A 22,980-nucleotide genomic window follows, 5' to 3' on the forward strand; every position below is an offset into this window, starting at 1 on the left:
ATTATTCTGCTCTCAACATTAAGCTGCATGTTAAGGCCTTCACAGTTTTTGGCATCAATAATTTCCTGGTTTTGCCCACTCAGTGTTTTGGAGTATTCAATTACAAAGAAATGTGTTTGCTTTGTGAACCTGCTTAAGGCCCTGGGTACTTGTGAGAAAGTTCCCATGTGAATAGCTTTCTGTTGGGTAGGGTTTGAGGATGGGAGATTTGCCTCAGAAGGTGGTTACACAAACAACTGTCTTTCAGGATGAGTGACTACTTACCAGACCAGGATACAGAGATCAGCACTTCCAGCCACAGTCTCAGTCTTTGAGGTTCTCAATTTATCCTCAAGTATCAGCCAAAATGGCCACCATCATAGACAAAGAATGCCTTTTTCCTCTTTGAATATCAACAAGGAAGATAATTCCTTGTCAACGGTTTACGGGCGTTCAGCCCAGTTCCGTGACGAAGGGGACGGGGGATCCACGGGTCCACGCCCCAGGAAAAGGGGGAAAGGGTAAGGAGATGGCCCTGAGAGCAAAGAACAGCAGCAACAATCTGAGGAGAAACAAACTAATTTACTAAATAAGATATCGGAATGCAAAACAACACACTATAATACAATATAATTACAATTTAAGCTGATAAATCCAACACAGAGAGAGAGAATGTCCCAAAATCAAGGTAGGCCTTACTCTACTACCGACGATAAGATGGCTGGAGAGTGAGGTGCTGCCAAGACAAGAGACGGCGGAAAAGGGAAAGGGACGAGGTCTCGTGATCTGCAAGTTTTTATACTGTGAGCTTTTATCTTTTCCCTCCGGCTGGAAATTGTTACCGGGGGGGCAAAGTACTGTGGGGACTGTAGTAGTCCTTCTCTTCTGAGAACCAGGTATATCCACTACATGATGTTATGATGTGGAATATCAACAACCGAAAATCACAAAACCATGACATTCCTGAACCAAAGAGGGTCAGCTTCTCTGAAAGCTGCCCTGGGTAGCAGTAACACCAAGCACATTGATAAGAGAAGGAAGGGGGTTAGGTAAGTAACCAAAATTCCTTCCCCCTCAGGATTGCATTAGAACACACTGTATTGTACAAGCATCACAAGATGCCTACCACAGTCCATACAGATCACCCCAGCTGCTATTATCCCTACTGTAACCTCTATACCTTAAGCTCTAAAATAAGAGTACAGGAGAGTTTTGGTTTTTTTCCTGCGCTCTTCTACTACTTCATGTAAGAAGTCTCTTCTGAGGATGTTGCTACTTGATGGACATAACACTCTGTAATTTTCCTAAATAAACCAGTATTCCAGTGCTTGTAACTCCGCTAATAACTTCCATTAATGTCTTCAATCTTTATACAATTGTTAAAATCATATCCTTGCTTGCTTACCTTTCCCCAGTCCAACTCACATTTGCAGCACTTTGCTATAACAAGAATACCACTGCCACTTTTGGGCTGCGTTCATGCTTCATATTTCTGTGCTGACAAGGACACAGAACTGAACAACTTTTTAATCCAGTATCTAGGTCTAAATCTTGCTCCCATCTTTGAAAGTCTGAAATGGATACAGATTGTTACCACTAAATACTCTCCTTCACTCCATGTGCTTAATGCAGACTCCCCTTATACTGCTCTTCACATATGCTTCTCCATTTTTGAAGTAATTTAAAACCACAGGGATAAGAAATATTTCTTTCTCCACTCAGCATCTGAATTCCAGTTTTCTGGCAATGACTGTTATTTAACTCTGTAAAGATCTTACTTAAATCTTCTAAACCACACTGTAATTCAGTTTATATAAATAACATTGTTGACTTTTTTTTTTAATTGGACTATTCAAATAATTGTCCCTTCTCCATCTTTTTCTTTTTTCCTCCCCTCTATCAATGCTTCTGCTCAATCTGACACGTAACATAACTGAAGGATATACTCTTGGAAGACCACATGGCTTCACTGGTTATCCACTATACTCATACACACATAACAGCTAGACAGTTTAATTACACAGCAAACATCATTCTCTCTGATTATGGCTTTGATTCCTTCCTCCAACAATAATAAGTTAATAGCTGCCATCTGCCTATTAAAATAATTTGAGCAGAAGATAATCTTCTGTTCCTGCCACAATTGCCACTCTCTGTTAACATACATAGATTTTACTTGTCTCTAAGGAAGATCTGAGAGTTGTATTTAAACACAATTTCTTAGCACTTTTAAATGAAAATTTAGTATGCACCAACCCAGTAAAGAAAAAACACTCACTTAGAATACTCGTTCTTTAAAAATCTGTTTGCTTTCCCTAAAGTGACTGATGTGAGATCTACTCAGTGGAGCTAAGAACATTTTAATTAAAATGTTAAACATAGAAAGAGGAACTAGATTAGCACGTAATATGCCCCAAACAACATCAGCAAAATTTATTACTAAATCCAACTAAAGCAACTATCCCAGGGAAATTTTGCAAAGTATTTTAAAATTTTAAGATAGTAATGAGCAACCTTTTTGTAACCACAAACATGTACCCCTTAGTCTCACCAAGGTGATAAGATAATCACCTGGAGAGGAAACAGGTGAACCCAGAACAAACAGCTGAATGAAGGCTAACCTAAATTTTCACTGAAGAAGCAAATGTGGAGCACCAGCTCCCTTCAGCCACCATTTATAAAAGTTCAGAGAACATGAGTCATACAGCCTTTTAAATACAAGGGATACGTAGTTTCTATCATGTTTTTCATATTTTATTTGCCATTTACAAATTAGTCTGGCAACTCTTACATGCAACTTAAAGTGGGGCACAGGTACTAGGGAGAGACAACTTCTGTGTTTGGATGGCTAAAGAGGGATGGTGTTTCATAAGTTAAAGCAAACATCAGAAATCAGACTGTACAAGTAGAAAGAGAAATCAGAAAGGATGGCTCTTAGAAAATAAATAGTTTGGTTCCAGCAGGATCCGGTCCTTCAGGGTTGGGAGAAGCAAACAATTTCACTTACTGGCAAACAAAAGTAGAGCTTTCAGCAAGAAAGCATGGGAAAATTAGTTAAGATTGCGCTACAAAAACATTTTGAGTGAATACTTTTTAATGGGAAAACCAACACTATATCAATAATAGATACTTCATGGTTGCAGAAATATAAGAAATATTTTTCAGTTTAATTTTATATCTCTCTTTGCCAAGAGTATTACTAGAGCCTCTAGTTCTTGTATAATACTAAATGCTAGACTATGTATTTGCATTTTGACAATTTTGTTGTTAAAATTACGGTAGATTCTGTTAACTTACAAAACTGCTAAAAGGACAATTTTTCTTCTAGACCAAAGCTGAAAAGTTACTGCTCTTAGCTACACATTGTAAGTACTGTCATTGCTTTAGAATGCTTTACTGTCTAGGTTCTTGGCTGACAGCGAGGATAACTGCATGCTAAGGTTAATCAGTGGTGACAGCAGGACAACTTTACAAAAACCAAATGCCAGAAAACCATGAAACAACAAAATCCACAACAGTAATGAGAAGCCAGCATTCTTCCTGGCAGCCCTCCTCTGCGGGAGAAACCAAATGCTCAAGGCATTACCTAGCATTACCTCCCCTTTTCTGGAGGTGATACAAGGCATTAGAGCTACTTCTCATTTTTACACCCACTACCTGAGCATCTGGATTCTCCTTCAGTGACTAGGAGCACAAAGATGTAAATATTGCAGAGGAACTGGATACCTGAAAACAAATTATGTGAACAACAGACTAAACAAAATAAACTATTATATCTGACCACAGGACATACACATATAAACATGGCTTTTCCTTATTTCTGTAAACCTGTCTTTACAAACTTTGCTGCTGTATTACTCCTATTCAGGTGCTGTAAAGAACCTGCATTTCAGCAACAAGCTTTAAGCTAAAAAGTCCTTGATAGAACAGATAGATAGACAAAGTATTGGAGAGATCATCTAAACTAGTATTGTATGCAACTGCTTACAGTGGGAACTTTCTGGTTTGTTTAACACAAAGAGGATCCAATAGCGGATCATTCATTTTACTGTGCCATTAATATAAACAGAACACTTTTTTATTGGAATAAATAAAAATAAATAAATCAGTAAGCATAAGATCCCTTACATAAAAGTAATTAGCAAGAACAGCATTTTAGAAGCATTTATTCTTATACAAAGGGTGTAAGTCCTACAAGCAAAGATAAAATATGCTTGAACAGGACAGGGAGAAGGGGAGGCCCAGTGTAAGATTTTTATCTTCATGATAAACACTGTACTTGAGGCACTACCACTTCACACGTGTCCATCTTTTTGCCTTAGTTCTGCACTTTCAGATAAGAACATTTGCAGAAAGATCCTCACTGCTAACACTTGACTTCTTATAAACTCAGAGAAAGGGAATGAGAGATGACATGGGAAAGAAAAGGAGACTGACTGCTAAGATGTATTAGAAGCACTTGCTAAATGACTGTCTTTTGCAGTTATCTACCTGCAGTACTTAACCACACCACTGATGCAGAAACATCAAAATGATAGCTAACTTAGATATTACTATTTTGATCCATGGATCACAAAAGTGTCTAGGGTCTGTCCTAGGGAACTGAACAAAATGATGTGCCTAAGGTTTTGGTGAAGGTCAGTGTAACACTGGGTATTACAATCCATAATTTTCAGTCTCCTGCTTTGCTATGTGTTTAGAGAACACTGAATTCAAAGTGCCCATTATAAAGAGCAGCTATATGATTATAGTAGACTAAAGCTCTAAAACTTGGCATTGTGACTGTGTGTTTCTACACAATATGAACAAAACCAGATAAGACTACCCTGCCCAGGTCTAATACTTATTTAGTACTCCATGAGGTATTTTTTTGAATAGTAAGAAAGATGTAATTTTACCCTTAAAACACCTACTGACTACAGTTTTTCTAAACACAAATTTCAGGATTTCCCTGAAACAAGCTTCTAAGCCTCACCTATATTCCTAAATATGGCTATAAAGAACATGTTTCAACCACTCTGCAGTCTTCTGACAAGCTTTTTGCCACATTCTTGAGCTTCAAGAAACACACGGCCTAAGCAACGCTCCTCAAAACCTCCACGCATTGTTGTACTGTACTAAATAAGTTAGAAAGATGCATCAGAACAACATTAACAGATTAATCCTTCCACTAATGCATCTGAGAACTCTACTGAAGAGCAGACTCAATCTGCACTTGAGTTGCCTCACAGCAGGAGTCACATCAACAGCCCAGTGAAAATAAGAAGATAAAGGAGGAAAAAAAAATGAGCAGGAATTTGGGGTCTGATAAGCATGCTTTTTCATGTTCTGCATTTTGTATCTCCATCATACAATCACAGAATGGCTTGGGTTGGAAGGGACCTTAAAGACCATCCAATTCCAACCCACTGCCATGGGCAGGGTTGTCACTCACTAGATCAGGCACCCAGTGCCCCATCCAACCTGGCCTTGAACACCTCCAGGGATGGGGGCATTGTAAAAATGACAAGGTTACAATGCCTCATATGTTGGCCCTGGATTTTAGAGGAGGTTTATTTTTCTGTTTTCCAAACCCCACCATTATTCTGCTCTCAGATCTCAGTTAGCATGAAATCACTAAGCTTTTTTCATCCTGAGCAAACTGAATCTCTGCCTGTGACAGGTGTCATTAAGCTGCAAGCAGTACAGGTTCAAAAGGGTAAAAGAGAAGCAGTACATTCGATTTCAGAAGTTTATTTGCTTAAAATCTGATATTACTGATAGTTCATTCCATGCAGTCCCCTTCATTTGGTATAAAACAGGATGAATGATAAAAGAGCAATTATCTCAAGCTCTGGGCACACTTGTTAAATATTTAGGAATCCTATTATAAATTAAAACGCTATCATTTTCACTTGACCTCATCTTCATGTCATCTTATTAATACAGCAGCTGAGACTTCCACCATGCAGTCAGAAGCACAGTTACTGCTGGCTGGTCCAAGTACCCCAGTTCTTCTTGTCACTTTGGAGAAGGCTTCTCTCCTGCTTTCCAAAGGTGGGCCACAAAGAGCTCCAGGGGGCAAGAAGGAGACAGCACAAACTCCTGGCTAATGGAGTTGGAGCCTCTGAAGCGCATACACTCAATCACTTCCCTTGTGAAGGTAGGTGGGGAATATTAATGCATTCCTCACAATGGAAGCAACTAGCAGTTGCTGCTGGGCAAGAAAACCAGGGTTCCCCTTGCTGCTTCCTTCCCATTTTCTCATGTGTAACAATACTGACAAACCTATATGCTGAGAAACTTAACTGAGTACAGGGATTTTCTGCTCATAGAAAAACTGCAGTAATGCAGTCCAGGCCAGTAATTTCATTCAGCACCTTGAGGAAAGGCTAACACAGAACAAAACAGCCAGTGCTCCTTGGTTAAGCTACCAAACCCAAACACAATTTCAGGGAAGCTGCTGCCCTCCCCGGTAAGAATGCCTTTGGTGAGATGGCCACAGCACTGGTGTGGTGGCAAAGTAATCTCTCCATGCACTTCTCACGCGTCTTTCTGCAGTGAGACTCTTTCCAGAGACACAGGCCTCAGTGAGGATGGGCAACTTATGAACTAACTGCAGCTCTCACCACAGCACTTAACAGGTACTGTATTCCACTGCAGACAGGCATTTAGTCTGGAAAAGAGGAGGCTCAGGGAAGACCTTACAGCTCTCTACAGTGGAAAGGAGGCTGTTGCAAGGAGGGGGCCAGCCTCTTCTCTCAGCAGCAACAGGACTAAAGGTAACAGCCTCAAGTGGAGGTTCAGATTGGGTATTAGGAAAAATTTCTTCTCAGTAGGAGTGGTCAGGCACTGGCACGGGATGCCTGGGGAGGTGGTGGAGTCACCATCCTTGGAGGCATTCGAGAAACATGTAGATGCAGCACTGAGGGATGTGGTTAGTGGACATAGTGGTGATGGATTGGTGGTTGGACTAGATGATCTAAGTGGTCTTTCCCAACCTTAGCGATTCTATGATTATGTCTAAAATGCATGACTACTAGCAGAGGATGCAGAATATTTGTCAGGAATGGCTGTAAGAAGACATCTAGGACAGGGAGATGCCTTGTCTAGCACAGGTGAATGTATTTCTGTGGTAGGAAAGAACACAGAGACGGCAGGATCACTTAAAAGTCAGGGTGAGATTGAAAAGGGACTCCAGCTGCAGTTTTCTAACTTCTTTCACTGGAGCTCATACCTCTTTCCGTGTTGCGAGTTCCCAGTGCAGCTGTGCATGTCACATACTTCAAGCTAGATTTTACCATTGGTGAGGTGTTTCCAGAGGTGTAACAGCAGCATTTGCAAAGATGCTGTGTAGGTAGAAGAGCAAAGAACAGAAAGCTGCACATCAAAGCTTCATCAGTGTAACAGAGGAAGGAGGAGTTATGACTATTGCTGGATACAAGAAAAAAGGGAAAAGTATTGCAAAAGGACAGAAATGTATCATGAGCAAAGCTCCATTGTTGAGTGGAATGGGATTCTCTGAGAATGGACAGAGGAAAAGATCCATGGCATTGTCATAACTTGAGGATATTTACAATTTTAAGCTAGGAAGTAGGACTATGGACACAGCCAGTTAATTTGGTCCTGGAGCAGAACATGCATCAAGAGAAACAGACACGCAGTTCCAGCCTTCCTGTCTCTCTGACAGAAGCACTGTTCTTCAGACTTCCAAAGTTTTCACTTTAAAAATGACCAAGAGCCAGAGGAAGACAAACAAGCAAGCTATTATCAATTTCTTAGCACCTCGTGTAAGCACAGCCCGTGCCCTCCAGGACCAGCTAGCTCTAAGGAACATTTGGAGGAAAAAGAAAGACAATAGCAGCTAGAGGCTTAAAGTTACCACTTACACAAAGTATCCTTTATGAATTTGTTTATATGGAATATATGGTTATTTCCTTAGAAAATAATTTTAACATTAGTTACTATTATTCTCCATCTGGCAGCCTCTCTTAGCTAACTGGCACCAGATTGGGGCATGATGTACTTGATACACTTAGGAATAACAGTAATTCTGTTTCAGTCCATGAAATCTCTCCACTGCTTTCAGGTAGATGTCAGAGCACCTCACTCCCACAACCTCTGGGCCACAGACAGAAACTCTGTGCCCATAGAACACAAACTCCTGAAGTCTGATGAGGCCTCTGAGCAGTTCCTTGATACACTTACACGTAATACTTCCCCCCCCCTCCCACAGCTGGAATAAAACTGTCAGCATTTTTATGTATCAGCATGAATCAGCCTCATAAAAAAGATTTTCTTTTCCATTTTCTGAAAAAAAATTTCACATTCTGTATTTGCTGGAGTGTATTTCTGGAACATGAAATTCATCTACTTAGTCCTCCCTTCAGGGTAATATAAAATGGCACAAACACAATTATGTAGGAAAGTCCTTCTGAAGAAAATCTTCAAAGTGTTAAATATGAGCAATTCAAGAGGGCTTTCAAATTTATAGCTTTACTTTGTCTTCTCAACTGGAATGCAATGCCCCAGCAGAGCACGCTGGAACACTCTATTCAGGATTCATTTCTTTGTGGGTTCCTTAGAAGTAATTCATAAACTCATTAAAATGTATGCATGTTTCTCCCACTGCTTAAGCATATACTTGAATTCAGTGTTTTTTGTTTTGTTTTTTTTTTCAAAGCAAATTGCTACTGTTTTGTTAGTAACCTCCTATCACTGCACTCTGCAAATGGCACAGTGGAATTGAGAAGCTCACATTTCTGACCAGTGCTTAGATCCACTTCACTGAATCCAACTGTATTAGAAACCTACAGGTTAAAATCTTTGCACTAAAAATGTTCCACAGCTTCAGTAGCATGCACTGAATTGAGCCTACAAAGAAAAATGACTTAAGAACTGAGAGTATAGCCCTGAAAAGTCGTGTACTTGTCTTTCTGTCAACTAATTATAAGTTTAAGACTACCAAAAACAAAAAGTCCTGAAAAAAAATATTCTACCCTGGGAGCAAAGAAGCCCGAATTAGATAAACCCAAGCAGTACAAAATGCTGTTACATTCCCTTACTAGCCAACAGTTACTCATTCAGATGAAATTATTAAAGAGAAAGACCTTCCTGTGGAATTAACAGAGCTGCTGATCAAAACATGTTAGCAAAACACATTAACTGGCTTCAGTTTTTAACGTTTTCTACAGAGTTATGTGTCCTCTCTCCTTAGAGGGAGAGGAAATTCAAATGAACACATACCCCTGCCTGGCTAACTAGAGTTGGACACTGCTTGCTATCAATTCTACAAAACGAGAAATGATCCTTTACCATACGAAGCTCCTGTTTAAAGAATGGAACTCCTGCTCGTGTACCTATACAGACATGGTTGGGAAACCAGTTTAAATAACAAGTGTATGCCAGCAACTACTGGCCATGGAGCCAGTAGGGCAGCACATGCAGCACGCTGTGCCAGAACAGCTTTCTCCCTCCTGAGCATCACAAACACGAATTTCCCAGTTTACATACAGCAGCACTTGTAATAAACATTTGCCTTCTTTATTGGTATTTGTTTAATGCAGCCATCACCCACTCTGGAAGGCTGTTTTCTCACCATTTCAATAAGTAAACATCTCCTCTCCTACTCCTTCTTCTCCCTGCTTATTTTACAGATGACAGGTTTCCAAACATCCCACTCTCATGGAAATACCTGTCCTACCTGCCGGCTTATGGATGTGCACCTTGAAGTCATGCTTCAGAAACCCCTCCAAAGCAAACAAACAAAACAAGAACAAAACAAAAAAGCACGCGCTCTGAGATTGAAGTTGCCATCGCACGGAGCGTTTAAGAAGACCAAAGGAAAAAACAGAAGGCACCACGGCAGCCGCTCGGCACGGCAAGGAGCGCCAGCAGCAGCCCGCGGGGCCGAGATACAACAGCCCTCCCCGCATCACCCGCCCCGGGGCCGGCAGCGGGTCGCCTCCCGCACGCATCCGCAGCTCCGGCCGCCGTCACTCAGCGCTCTCCGCTCCCCGCGCCGCGGCTCGCACTCCCGGCTCCGGCGCACATCCGTGGCACCCGCCCAACCGGACTCACCCCGCGCCTGCGGCTCCATGACACCGGACGGGTCGGCAGCACCGCCGTCACCCCGCGCGGAGCAGCGGTTCTGACGGCGCTGACGGACGCCGGCCCGCGGCTGCCTCCGCCCCCGCTCCCATCCAGCCCGGAGGAGAACTGCGCCACCTGCCGGCACGGCACGGCCCCGCACCGGGAACCCGGAACGACCTCGTCTGGGGAGCGCGACCCAGCTTCCCCGCTGTCTCCATTTCGAAGCCAGGCAGCCGAGTCTGCCCGCCGTGTTGCGAGGGAGTGGGCAGTCACTCGGTTTGTTTGCGGTTTTCAGGTGACACCTCCTATGGCACAAGCGCAGGAATGTATCCGAAGGAGTACTGATGGTGACTGTGCTGTCACAAATACATAGGTTGCTCCAAAAGTAATGCCTCCTATTTATTTCCGTGGAAACTACAACAGGTACAAAGAACACGGTAACACTGCTTGATAGAGTAAGTTTTCAGCTACAAAACGCTATTTTCAACAGTCACCACTATTAGGTATGCATTTTTGCCAGTGATGAACAAGAGCCTGCATGCCGTGCTCGTAAAAATTTGCATGGCTGTCCAGAATGTGGCTTGTCTTTCACGTCACTGTTGTCACTGCTGAAATGCACCACTCACCACCTCACTGTGCTCACATCCACTCTTATGTCTCCATCAACACTCAGGGTCAATGAATGTCAGTGAATGCCATTTTTTCCGTATGGAGGAATTCAGTGATACACCTTTGCTTCATACACACTTCCTTGTCAGACCCCATTGCATCAGACTGCCCCTCTGCTGCCATCTGTCACACAGCAATGAAATGTAACAGGATATTGGTGGGACTGTTCAGCCTCTGCTACCATAGCACCAACATCTGCCTCCGACATTGTAGGCCAGCATAATAAAATAGGAGGCATTACTTTCAGAACAGCTCTTGTATTTAGCAGTTTAGGTAACAATGGAGGTTTTTCCTTGCATAGCTCCTTATCCTACCATTCATGGTAAGTACTTTGCAGTTATGCTATATAAACTTGATGGTACATCATTAGCAGTGCAGATTTACTCAAGGTTTTGCTCACGCCAGCATTATTTCTATACTTAATTATCAGTCCACGTCAGCTTTGCTTGTGAAAGGGTCCAGAACACTTGTGTTAGCAATGCTGCATTGCCATGACTTGTTATCCATGTACTGCCAGTCAGTCACTGTATCTGATTTGTGTGTCTGATACTCCTGAGTGCCCTCCAGAACACACTGTGGACGGGTAGCTTCTTGGGGTCTGTAATACTAGAAGTAACAAAAGAAGGGAGGAAGGGCAGGCAAAGGAAGTACTGGACATTTGTTTGTAGAGCTATTCTAAAAGGTAATATTTTAGGTGAAGAGCAACAAATCCAAAAGAAAATGATGATGCAGTGAGGTTAAAAAGGTGAAAAGTAAGCTCTTCACCTTAAAATACCATAGAGAATTGCAAAGTGTCAACGTTACTTACTTCTCAACTTTGCTTTTCAAACAATTTAGAAAATTAAGGCCAAAGAATGCCTTAATTTCTCCAGATATCTAATAATATCTTGCTCTAATACAGGTATGCTGCTGGTTTCAAATTTGAATTATTGTAAAACATGAATTATTTTCTCTAGACAAGCCTCTGTGATTTGACATCTCCTCAGGCTGGAATTTACCACTTACCGATGCATATCAGGATTTCAGATGAACAAATTCTTGTACTTGTGCCATTTCAGATAATGAGACGTACCTACCATGACAAGATTTGAGCTCAGGAATGACATCAACTTCTGCATTAAAAAACCCAAACCAAAATCCATCAATATGATCCCTCAGAGGAGTACCTTATTCAGAAGATTCTATTAGGAAGCCACAATTCTGCAAGATGGAACTTTCTTATATGACTAGCAGACTTAAAGTTTCTTCCAGGCTGCATGGGAAGTACTAGAGAAATGCAAAGTTGTATTGAATGAATTCTAAATATATGTTTATTTTACCTTCATGTGAACCATAGTTCCTGGAACTGAACATCATGCCAGGCCTGTTCTAACCAACACAAAGGCCTGAATAGGTTGTTCTGTAGTGATTTGATCTATCTTTGAAAGCCTACATTCTTACACTTTTATCAGCAGATTTTCATGGCTGTTCTAATAGCACTGAAACTACTTCCACAGTTATTTCAGTGGTCTGGTGGTAAGGTATTGGAATAGTTTATTTTTTCTTCATATGGAGTGTATTTTCACCTGCTGCTACTAAGGGAATATAAGATGAAGATACAAACTTTGTGTGTTTTCTCAGGTTGTTTCAGTACTTAGCATTGCATGAAATACAATCCATGACGTAACCATGAGCAGAAAAGTGTGATCTTCTTATTAGTAAGAATTAAAAACTCTCTGTCTGAGTCTTCTGTAGCTCAGTTTTCTTTTGAACATCTTGAATTTGTTATAACAAGGGTCTGTGGAACTGAACTTCATATTGGCTATTTAGCATTGATCACTATGCTGCTATCTCAGGAGAAAATGAGCAGCTGCATCCAATGATAAACACTGCATAGAGAACCTGGATCAAGATCTTTATCTTACATCAACCGACATCTCTGTTATAACCAATAAAATTCCAATTAGCCATTGAGGTCATCTTCAGTAAATAAACAGTATGACAGTCAATAGCAGAGTATAACGGCAACTTACAGAGAGCAATTCAAATATTATTTAGAAATGAATTAAATGCTTTTTTTTTTTCCATTACTCAACATATTTCCTACAAGCCTGTCAAAGGAAAGTGTCTCTTCTTCTCCTTCCCAAACTTTTTCCCAGTTTGCCTGAGATAAAATGGGATAATGTGAACTGAATAATGAATGTTGAGCAAGTAGGCAAACACACTGGAAAGCTCAACAGAATTCAATAAAATAGAAAGAATATGAGTACTGTATCAGACTAGAGCTTATAGATGAAGTGATTGCATAGAAGTAAGTTAATTATAACTTCAATTTGTATATTTGGGCCAGGGAAGTGTGAATTTAACCATAATTAATTGCAGAAATACTGAGGTGCAGCAGTAGAAACGTGGAGACTTTCTGAAGGAAAACCTATGAATCCGGAAAGGTGATAATTTTTCCAGCAGGTACCAAAGTACCTACAATGAATACAGAGAATGCAGAAGCTCAGAAATCTTCTAGAGATGTGGAAAAGTGTATTACAGATGTTTATATTGATATGAATGAGCAGCAAAAGTGAATGTGTAAGAGCAAAATATCATAAAGAGAAGGACTATTAAAATGGCATGTGTGGCTGACACCTGAAATAGAAACAATGACTAAATCCCAGTGACTCACCAAGGCTGGACAAGATAGAGAGATTAATCAGTTATTTCCTGAAAGGTGCAATAAGACATCCAAAATCAGCATGCAAATAAGGAGAACCCAGGAAGCATGGGGAGGGGCTCTGGAATTTGATGCCGCTTGTCTCCACCATGTCTTTGCAGGCAAATCTGGACAGACTGTCTGGACATAGTGCCTTGGTGTCTGAATCAGGCTCAGCAAACTGCTTGCACATGCCCTGGTCTCTGCGGTGAGCACAGTGCAAGCACAACAGACTGAAATCAGCTATGTTTTAAAGTAAATTATCATGTATTCCTACAAGATGTTGCACTGAGATTTGTTGTTGCTGCAGCGTTGAGACATTATTTCTTACAAGGTGATTTGACAGTCATGATGCTTGTGGGACTTTCAAGGAAATATGAATACTATGAATACTGCAATAAACAATTCAACATTCATTCATATAATATGTGAAATGAAACGCATTATTTGTTAAAATGAAGAGTCATCTCTCATGTTAAAGTGTAAAAGAAAACCTGCACCTCTAGGACTGTGTTCATGGCATCCTACCACAGAGCTCAAGGATAGTTCAGATGAGCTGCAGCCACAAGAGCATAGAGCTGAATCCCTCCTGAAAATGTCAAGTTGTAGGAAAACAATATAAACTTGCTTGACATACATATACTTGGAGAGCCATTTTAGGTGTCTTAATAGACCTGAGATGACCACATGGAGCTGCCATATATGACAAAGGATCTTTTGGGGATCTGTGAATTGTACCAAGCAACATGTCAGCTTTGTGATACGATAAACTTGCTGTTTTGAAAAATACTGCAAAGTGGTGTTTTATTAAGAAAGCCAACTTGGTGAATCTATATTATAATCAAAATTGTGATGAGTCAAAACAATCTTTGAGAGAGATTCAATGTAATTTCATTTTAATTCAGCATAACTTATACAGCTATTTGCATCTTCTTAGAATGTTATCTTTATGTCCCAAAGGTAAGAAGCTATCTTAATTGAAAGGGTATGATTTATTTTCCAGATGTAACTAAGAAGCGGAATTAAACTGGGACTGTTTTCATGGGATTAGACAGCATTCACTTGTGTGTGTGCAATGGGAAGCTGGTACACAAGCTACCTTTGGGAAGCTACCTTTGGGAAGCATTCAGTTCAACTCTTAGAGGAGCTCCCTATTTGAAGTGATCAAGATAATGTTGGAAAGCCTAAAAAATCTAATTCTTTCAGTATTATTGGATTTAATGTCCATTTCTGCAGTTTAAATCCTGTATCTACAAGCTGCAGTAGAAGTGTATTTGCCACATGACGAGGAATGACCAAAACAACAAGAAAACATTCCTACCTATTTATTATCTGGATCACCAAACTTAAAATATAATACAATTGAATCACAGACTACATCCTTATTTTTTATATGTCTGTGTACTTTAGTGTTTATCCTAGTCTAAGCAAGTTCTCCTTGTTAAGCCACAGCTTTACTCATGCAATAAAGTGACATCCCTGCACAGTCTGTACTGTTGTGAATTCTGCATTCAGGGAGAATCACAATGACATGAGAATGAAGCTGAAGGGTGTGTGATCTACAAAGCATACTCCTCTCAAAGGCTTGAAATGAAGCACTCCATTACTCAGAGTACGTCTGCAAAAGTTTTCTGAGGCAGACAACAGAAGCAATCTGAATTTCAGGGCAGCCTGCCCGTGCTCCAACTCAGAGGGATGCACAGATAGCCCCAGCCAGCAAACTGAGCTGAAGACAGAGTCATATTCTCTTATGGAAAGGCAGAGGTTTTACAGGGGAATTATACAAAGGACATTTTGGAGACTTTATAATACTCAGTACATCTCCCTTGTATTTGTCCCCAGTGCATTTTGAAAGGTCCTTCTTCCTTTTCCTCCCTCCCTCCCTCCCTCCCTCCCTCCCTTCCTTCCTCCCTCCCTCCCTTCCTTCCTTCCTTCCTTTCCTCCATCCATCCATCCATCCATCCATCCATCCATCCATCCATCCATCCATCCATCCATCCATCCATCCATCCATCCATCCATCCATAATTTGGCCTTGCTTAGCTGTTTGCTAGCATCTCACATTGCCAATCTGAAAGAGAATTTTTTGCCTGCTTCTGCCTACCTGTACAATTTCCAACCAATCTCTCCGTGAGCTCATCCTCCCTTTGTGATGCTGAGCAAGCTTTATCAGTCAAATGACTTTCTTTTGCATGTAATTCCCTAAAATTTGGTCAAGATCTCCCATGAGGTCCTTCAAAGTTTCATCCCCTTTTTGGCAAGTTCAGAAGACCTTTGAGAAACATGACATTACAAGCTATAGATATAGCAAGATGCTGAACTTCCTAACTTTCCAAGTTTACTGAAGGCTGTGCATGCTCTCCACCTCCCACAAGCAGAATTCCAGGCCTTTCAAACACCAGTTTCAAACAAAAAGTGTAAGTCTGCATTTGTCACTAAAACACTGTGCTTATGTGTCTAAAGAGTAGATTTGAAGAAAGGAACTTAAATTGCGACAATAATTTTCTTTTCTGATAAGCTGAGTTCCATTTTTTATCTACAGCAAAATGGAGAAATGTCTTCTGCACCAGTTATTTCTCCTCCGAAAAGCATGAGGAGTCAGTCCAAATAAATGCTTTGAGTTCTTCAGTGATATCAGGAAAAGTATGTTTGATGAAACACTGGGATTTTCTGTTCACTGTTTCTCAGGTTGGTTTGCTGCAGTTTTAGTTCCTGACTGGCAGATCTCCAGAGATTTGCCTGCCTGTCTGTCTATTCTTCCTCTTCAATTATGTGCTCTTATCTTAAGTCTACTTCTCATTAAGGGGATTTATTCAGGAAAAAAAATGTTATTTTAATAGGAGACTTCTTTTCTTTTTCTTTAACACAAGAAGTTCTTCCTTTATTCCTATTTGGTAAGCACACAGACAAAATTACAAACATTTATGAAACAAGAAACCTGGATAATTATAGATCATTTTACCCCACAGGTAGATCAATTATTTCTTTAATCAAGTTATGCATATATTAAGTGCTATTCACATCCATGCTGGTATTAATTGAAATGATGCATGATTAATGCATAATTTCAAATCTCAGCAGATGGCAGAGTTTGGCCTAGCAAAGGACTTGGTTGTTTTTATTTCTCTAGAATCAAATTGATTGTGCTGTTATAAATTCTGTATTCCTTTTCTACTCATTTTATCTGCCTACATTTGTCTCTTTTGCAGACATTCTTTACCATAAAATCGTAGAATTGTAAAGTTTGGAAAAGATGTCTAAGATCCAACAGTCCAACAGTCAGCCCATCCCCACCATGCCCACTAACAATGTCCTTCCGTGCCACATCTACATGTTTCTTGAACACCTCCAGGGATGGTGATCCCACCACCTCCCTGGGCAGCCCAGAGGAAATTCTTCCTAACATCCAATCTGAATCTCCACTGGTACAACTTGATGCCATTCACTCTAGTCCTATCACTGTTACCTGAGAGAAGATGCCAACCACCCTCCTCGCCACAACCTCCCTTCAGGTAGTTATAGAGAGCGATAAGTTTTCCCCTGAGCCTCCTCTTCTCCAGACTGAACAATCCCAGCTCCCTCAGCCGCTCCTCATAAGGCCTCTGCCCCAGAACCCTCACCAGCTTTGCTGCCCCTCTCTACACACACTCCAGGGCCTTGATATCTTTCTTGTAGTGAGGGGCTCGAAACTAAACACATTGTTCAAGGTGGAGTACCAGTAGCTATCTTCATCCAAGAGCATTCTGTAGCTTACAGGGAAAATTTAAGCAAGACCTGTGACAGGGCAGGTTACTAGTTCTTTTCCCATGTTATAGAACTTCTTCATATTTAAGGCATCACAAAGAGCAGGATACCAGAAAATACTATACAAGATTTATCTTAAAATGAATGTTTCTTTCTTAATCATGTGTAAACTAACTCAGCCTCTGTATTTAAACTGAAAAACACTAATACTTAATACTGATACTGAATACATTCCAGCTGAAAAAAAAAGACTGATTCAAGTTAGATTTGATGGAAGCACAAGAATTTAAATCAGGTGTTTTTCTCGAGAAAGATTCAGGAACGTTTTCAAGTAACCTCATTAAAGTGTATTCAAAGATTCTTTAGGCACCCTTGCAATATGCAACTAAGTGACTGTCTGATTTGGTATTCTAGAACGAGCAGTACACCATTTTACCACTTGATGGTGCTAAACGTCTTACACACTTAACTAAAGCTATAAGCGCTACAAAACCGAGTCACCTTTTGAAATACAGTTCAAGTTGAAGCTTGAATTATGTTTCATTTTTATGGGAAACATACATCTATCATTTGATTTCACGGATATCTGAAGATCTGGTGCTACTGTTCATCTACTAGAACTTTAGCACTGAGAACTGTTGTAAGTGGGTACGTGTGCCAATGATTCATCTTGCCTCCTCCTCTCAAATCCCCACCCACTTGGTATTTACATTCAGTAGGTAATGACAGCCTGGTGTGCACAGCTCTCTGATGGCCTCCTTTTGCACATACACACCCCTGCCAGCGTGTCTACCCCACAGTTATCTCCTTTCCAAAATCAGCATCATGTCCTCATCCTTTGCAAGACTATTTATATTTAAGTCTCAATAAAAATGAGCTTACCTGAGCAGCTTGACTCACCAGCGGATGGAAGCTGATTCCCTAAGAGCAGGTATGAGGGCTGCAGTAAGCACCCTATGCGGGCCTTCTTCTCAGTTATTGGGACATATGCTTAAGGAAATCTGTGGAAACCTTCCAAGAGTAAGCATATTTTGTCACCTTTCAGCTTGGATTCAGGCGGAATTACATACAGGATGCATGGGTACTCCGTAGTTGGAGAAGTGAAAGCAATTGCAGCCTGACACCTCGTCAGATCAGGCTGTGACATCATCCTTCTGCCAGAGCACCAAGGAAACAACCCAAGGGAGAAGGTTTTGTCCCTCTGCACATCAGCATGTACCTTCATTGTTGGCTGTACCTTGTGTCTTCTGTTGTATTAGGTGAATAACGGAGCACTCGGGTTGTAACGCAGAAGGCCCTTCTCCATTTTGCTTTCTATTGGTTGTCCTACTTATATGAACCCATGTCATAAGACGGGGAGGCTGTACTTCTTTGTTTTCATAACAGAGTGTATAACTACCCTGTATATGGCTTTTCGGAAGTGAGTGGACAGAGCGGGATATTCAATAAGATTGGCCAGGAGCCCGCGTGAGCTTCTGGAACAGTCTAGTAAAAGATAAGAAATACTATATAGTTCTGTAACTTTTACCAATAAACGTCATTTTGCTATACATCATATTGGTGCCTGTATGCAGTATTTGGCCCGGACCAGGCTTTTGGTCTCAGCACACGAGGACGAAATACAGAGGGTTGCCTGTGTTCGGCTACAGTCTTCAGAGACAGGGAGAAAAATGCACACCAAGGTATACTTGTAAAGGGCAACTGTGAAAGAGATGCTCAATGTGAGTGCAGAGCAAAGAAATAAAAGGAAACGTGAGGAGGGAAGGTGTAGAAGGTGCCTGTCTTGAAGGTACCTTGAAAATTTTGGGATGCTGTCTAGCTGCAAAAGAACTTCCCTGAGGTGCAGGCCTAGATGATGAGTGTGCACCATTCTGTGCATGAGGGGAAATTATCTACCAGACATGTGAAAGATGCTGTGTGACTTGCTGCAATTTGGGAAAGCTATGTAACTGCACTTTCTGACATCTCTGTTAATGGACAAATGCCTCAGACACACATCTGACATCATCTTTATTTTGCTTTACTTCTGTTCAGAGTGGGATGGTGGTATCAGAAACCATACTAAAAAATGAAAATAAATTGCACATCTTTAGGAGTATTTGCAAAACATACACAGGCATAACAATCTCACTGCCATTTTGCACACTGTGCATCTGTCTGCTACCTTTGTATGACTAAGCTGCTTCATAGAAGTCTAAGCAAATCATATTGAAATGTGTTTGTTCCCAGCCACTGCCCCAACCTAGGAGCTCGAAGACTGAAGCCTGCCAGGGCACAATTAGAATTAAAGTGCAAAATCATACCACTGCCTCCCAAACTCTAGCATGCACTCAAAGCACTTTTCAAGGCAGGTTTTTCCTGGAAAACTGTTCTTGCTTCCAACTTTTCAGTTAGATCTACCTTTTAATCTGGTGCATGGAAAACAGCATTTAGTAATGGAAAATTCAGTTTCTGAGGCTTTGGTTCTCTACATTTTTCTTGAAAGGACATTTCTGTCTGTTCTGTGGATGACCTCTGCCATCACTGCTCTCCTACCCACTTTTTCTTTTCAGCTCCCACCCTGCTCAGCTCAGGTGGGATCCTTGGTTCAGGCCTTTCAGCATTTCCTATGGGCACTGACACAAAAATACCTTCTGTTCACAGTTAATAGATAGAGCTGCCCTAATCTTAGGTCACCTGTGGTGGGAGGGATCTGTTAGCATACATGAAGCATACATGCTTCACTGCAACTGCACAATTGCAGTGCAGCCTTGTTGCAAGTGCTGCTGCTGAAACATGAGTGAGGATGAATGTAACTACTTATGAACTTCATGTAATCAGATGGACAGGACTAAACAAATAGTTCAGTAATTAACAGGGTTCAAATTATATACATATGCATATAATAGGTATGGAGTAACACATTTAAATATTATAATGAATACTGCAACATGTAATGAAGCATATTGATAAAATCCAGAGGAAAAAATAATCTGCATATAAGAAATTTATGTATATGTATATATACATTAACTAATTAATGTGCTCTTCAAAGCAGAATAAACTGCTCAGTCTGTGTCTTACTATATATATATGTTTACAATATCAATAAGCAGGCTGGAAGTTTTTTTGATGCATTAACTTCCTAATGGAGGTGAAGAAAAAGACAAGCAGTAAATCTTTCTTCTGGGAAAAAAATCTTCAGTTCTAAGGCTACATTAAAAGTCTGTGTACAGGTGAAAGGGGAATGTCCTGAATCATTTCATACAGCAGTAGTTACCCCTGTAGGAGAGAGACAAGTGGGGTTTGAAAGCTGCTTGAATATCCAGAACTCTGACAATGGACTGTGAAGAACCCAAGCCCTCCTCCATCTAAGCAAATACCAATCTTTTAGTTACTGTTAACTAGAAGGAAGATTTTTCCTTTTGTTACATTATTTAGCATCTGCTCACTGCACAGTTTTCTTAAAACTTTTTTGGAAGGAACAGTTGAAAGACCTCTTCGCTGCTGGAGATGGAGTAGTAAAATGGAAGGAATAATTGCTTTAGTCTCCTAGAGCTATTCCTTAGATCATAACACTGAGGAGACAGGAAATAGTACAGCCAGCAGGAGCAGGGAGGTGATGATCCCCCTGTACTCAGCTCTGGTGAGGTCGCATATTGAGTACTGTGTTTAGTTCTGAGCCCCCCACTGCAAGAAAGACATTGAGGCACTGGAGCGTGTCCAGAGAAGGGTGACAAAGCTGGTGAGAGGTCTGGAGCACAGGCCTTATGAGGAGCGGCTGAGGGAGCTAGGATTGTTCAGTCTGGAGAAGAGGAGGCTCAGGGGAGACCTTAAAGCTCTCTACAACCACCTGAAAGGAGGTTATGGTGAGGTGAGGGTTGGCCTATTTTCCCATGTAAGTAGTGATAGGATGAGAATGAATGGCCCCAAGTTGTGCCAGTGGAGATTCAGGTAGGACATTAGGAAAAATTTCCTCTCTGAAAGAGCGGTCAGGTGCTGGAATGGGCTGCCCCAGGAGGTGGTGGAGTCACCATTCCTTGAGGTGTTCAAAAACTTTCAGATGTGCTACTAAGGGACATAGTTTAGTGGGGTTATATATATCCAGTGGTAAGTGGATGGTTGGACTAGATGATCTTAGTGGTCTTTTCTCATCTTAATGATTCTATGATTCTAAACTCTAGTTACAGAAAAGAGCAGTGAGGACAGTCAGATTGTTGAAGACTTTATATTCTGTCATCATCTCACAGACTGTGGTTCTTCAGCTTAGAAAAGCCATGTTGTGTGAGGAAGAACAGGGAGAATCATCCAGAATGACAAGTAGTCTCACAAATGACACAGGGCTGACAGCACACTGTCATTTCCCATAAAACAAATATTTGCACTTGAGGTTAGTATAAGGTCACAAATTCCAAATAAACATGAGTAAATACTGATTCAAGTAATGTGTACTGAGGCGTGCTTGCCACAAGATATCATGATTAATGAAAATTTGTTTCTGCTCAAAAATGATTGGGAAAATTCACTTAAGAAATACCTGTTGGAGCAACTAGATTCAAAAATACCACTTCCCTTCAAAAGACCTTCTGGGAGAGTGCTTAACAAATTTTTATACTACCTTAGTCATGTGTTATCAGACCACTTGATCCAGCACAAGTGTTCCTACAAGCTGCCAAGTACAGAAGTTACAGATTCAGGTGCACTGCTGTAGCCAGGTAAACCACTGCTTTGTTGAACACTATAACCTTCAGAGGGTCAGAAATTGGCCTTAGTATGACTGTTCCCTCTTTATTCTGCTCATGCTCTCCTAACATGCACAACCTGGTTTAAAATATTGGAGAAACTTCCTATCGAGATATAGAAAGGAACTGAAAATCTATGAGAAAAATGACCTGAGAGTGACCAAGGATTGGAAGTAATTTGTTGTAATTTTTTTTTTGCCCGCAGCAGCAAGGAAGAAGGTATTTATGGTCCGCAGAAAGATCAGTTTATGAAATTCTCAGTGATCTGTCTCTGAAGTTTTGTCAGATTGCATAGATTGGAGAAAACAGAAATGAGATCACAAAAAAATGCATTTCTTGATATTGAAAAAGAAATAATTATGATATACAGTATCAGTCTGGTTATTAGTGCATTCTCTTTCCACATTTATTCCACTTTCCTTTTGCTTTAGTTCCAAGTGGTAGCCACAGGCTTGAGACTATAATGCCTGGAAGAAAATACTTATGGTATTTTATGGTGAAAATTTCATTAACCTCTTTACCTAAACACTGCCATGGAAACAGTCCACCATCTGCTTTATTGTCTTTCAGGTCAAACTAATAAATTTTAACAAATAAAATAAAAATCCATCCAAATCAATGCATTCAGATACAAACTTCCATACTTAGTGTCCGACAGTATTCCACACAGACAACATCAAATTGTTATTAACTTCTTGCTGAAAGCAGTATGTTTTAACAAGCTAAAACTTTGAATTTTGGATGTATAACATTGGTCCCTGTCCCTGTGCTAACTGCAGTAATGTTTCAATTAAAGTAGTTCTAATTGCTTGTATTGATAAGAGTTGATACATAAACAAATGATATTTGTGAGTTGTATCAGTCATCTGAAAACATCATATTAGGCAATCTTAACACATCTGAAAATATGTTGGCGACCAAAACATTTTCTAGAGTAAATGAGTGATGACTAATTTTCCTTCTCACCTTTGAAGAACACTGGGCCATTTTCAGCTGGTCTCAGTTCTTATGCTTGTTTATTCCCAGCTGATGCTACGCAGCTCCCAGCTGCCTGCCTCTTTAGGATGATTAGCAGTGGGTCTCATTTAGAACTTAAACGCCTGAATACATCTG

General features: G+C 40.6%; 1 protein-coding gene across 9 annotated transcripts in view; it reads right to left on the bottom strand.

Annotated features, from left to right (window-relative positions):
- Window positions 1–22,980, bottom strand: part of TPD52L1 (tumor protein D52 like 1) — a 151,567-nt gene that overhangs the window by 57,939 nt on the left and 70,648 nt on the right. Inside the window, exon 1 of one of the 9 annotated variants that reach the window (XM_021389543.1) lies at window positions 10,039–10,323. The exons of 7 other annotated variants lie outside the window; for them this stretch is intronic. In XM_021389543.1, the coding sequence (XP_021245218.1) occupies window positions 10,039–10,057 (19 nt within the window). In that variant the 5' untranslated portion in view covers window positions 10,058–10,323. Of the gene's footprint in view, window positions 1–9,661; window positions 9,683–10,038; window positions 10,324–22,980 lie in introns of those variants that run through there. One more of the 9 variants, XM_021389540.1, reaches the window with a different exon arrangement.

The sequence above is a fragment of the Numida meleagris genome, chromosome 3 (assembly GCF_002078875.1).
Source record: "Numida meleagris isolate 19003 breed g44 Domestic line chromosome 3, NumMel1.0, whole genome shotgun sequence".
Taxonomy (NCBI): domain Eukaryota; kingdom Metazoa; phylum Chordata; class Aves; order Galliformes; family Numididae; genus Numida; species Numida meleagris.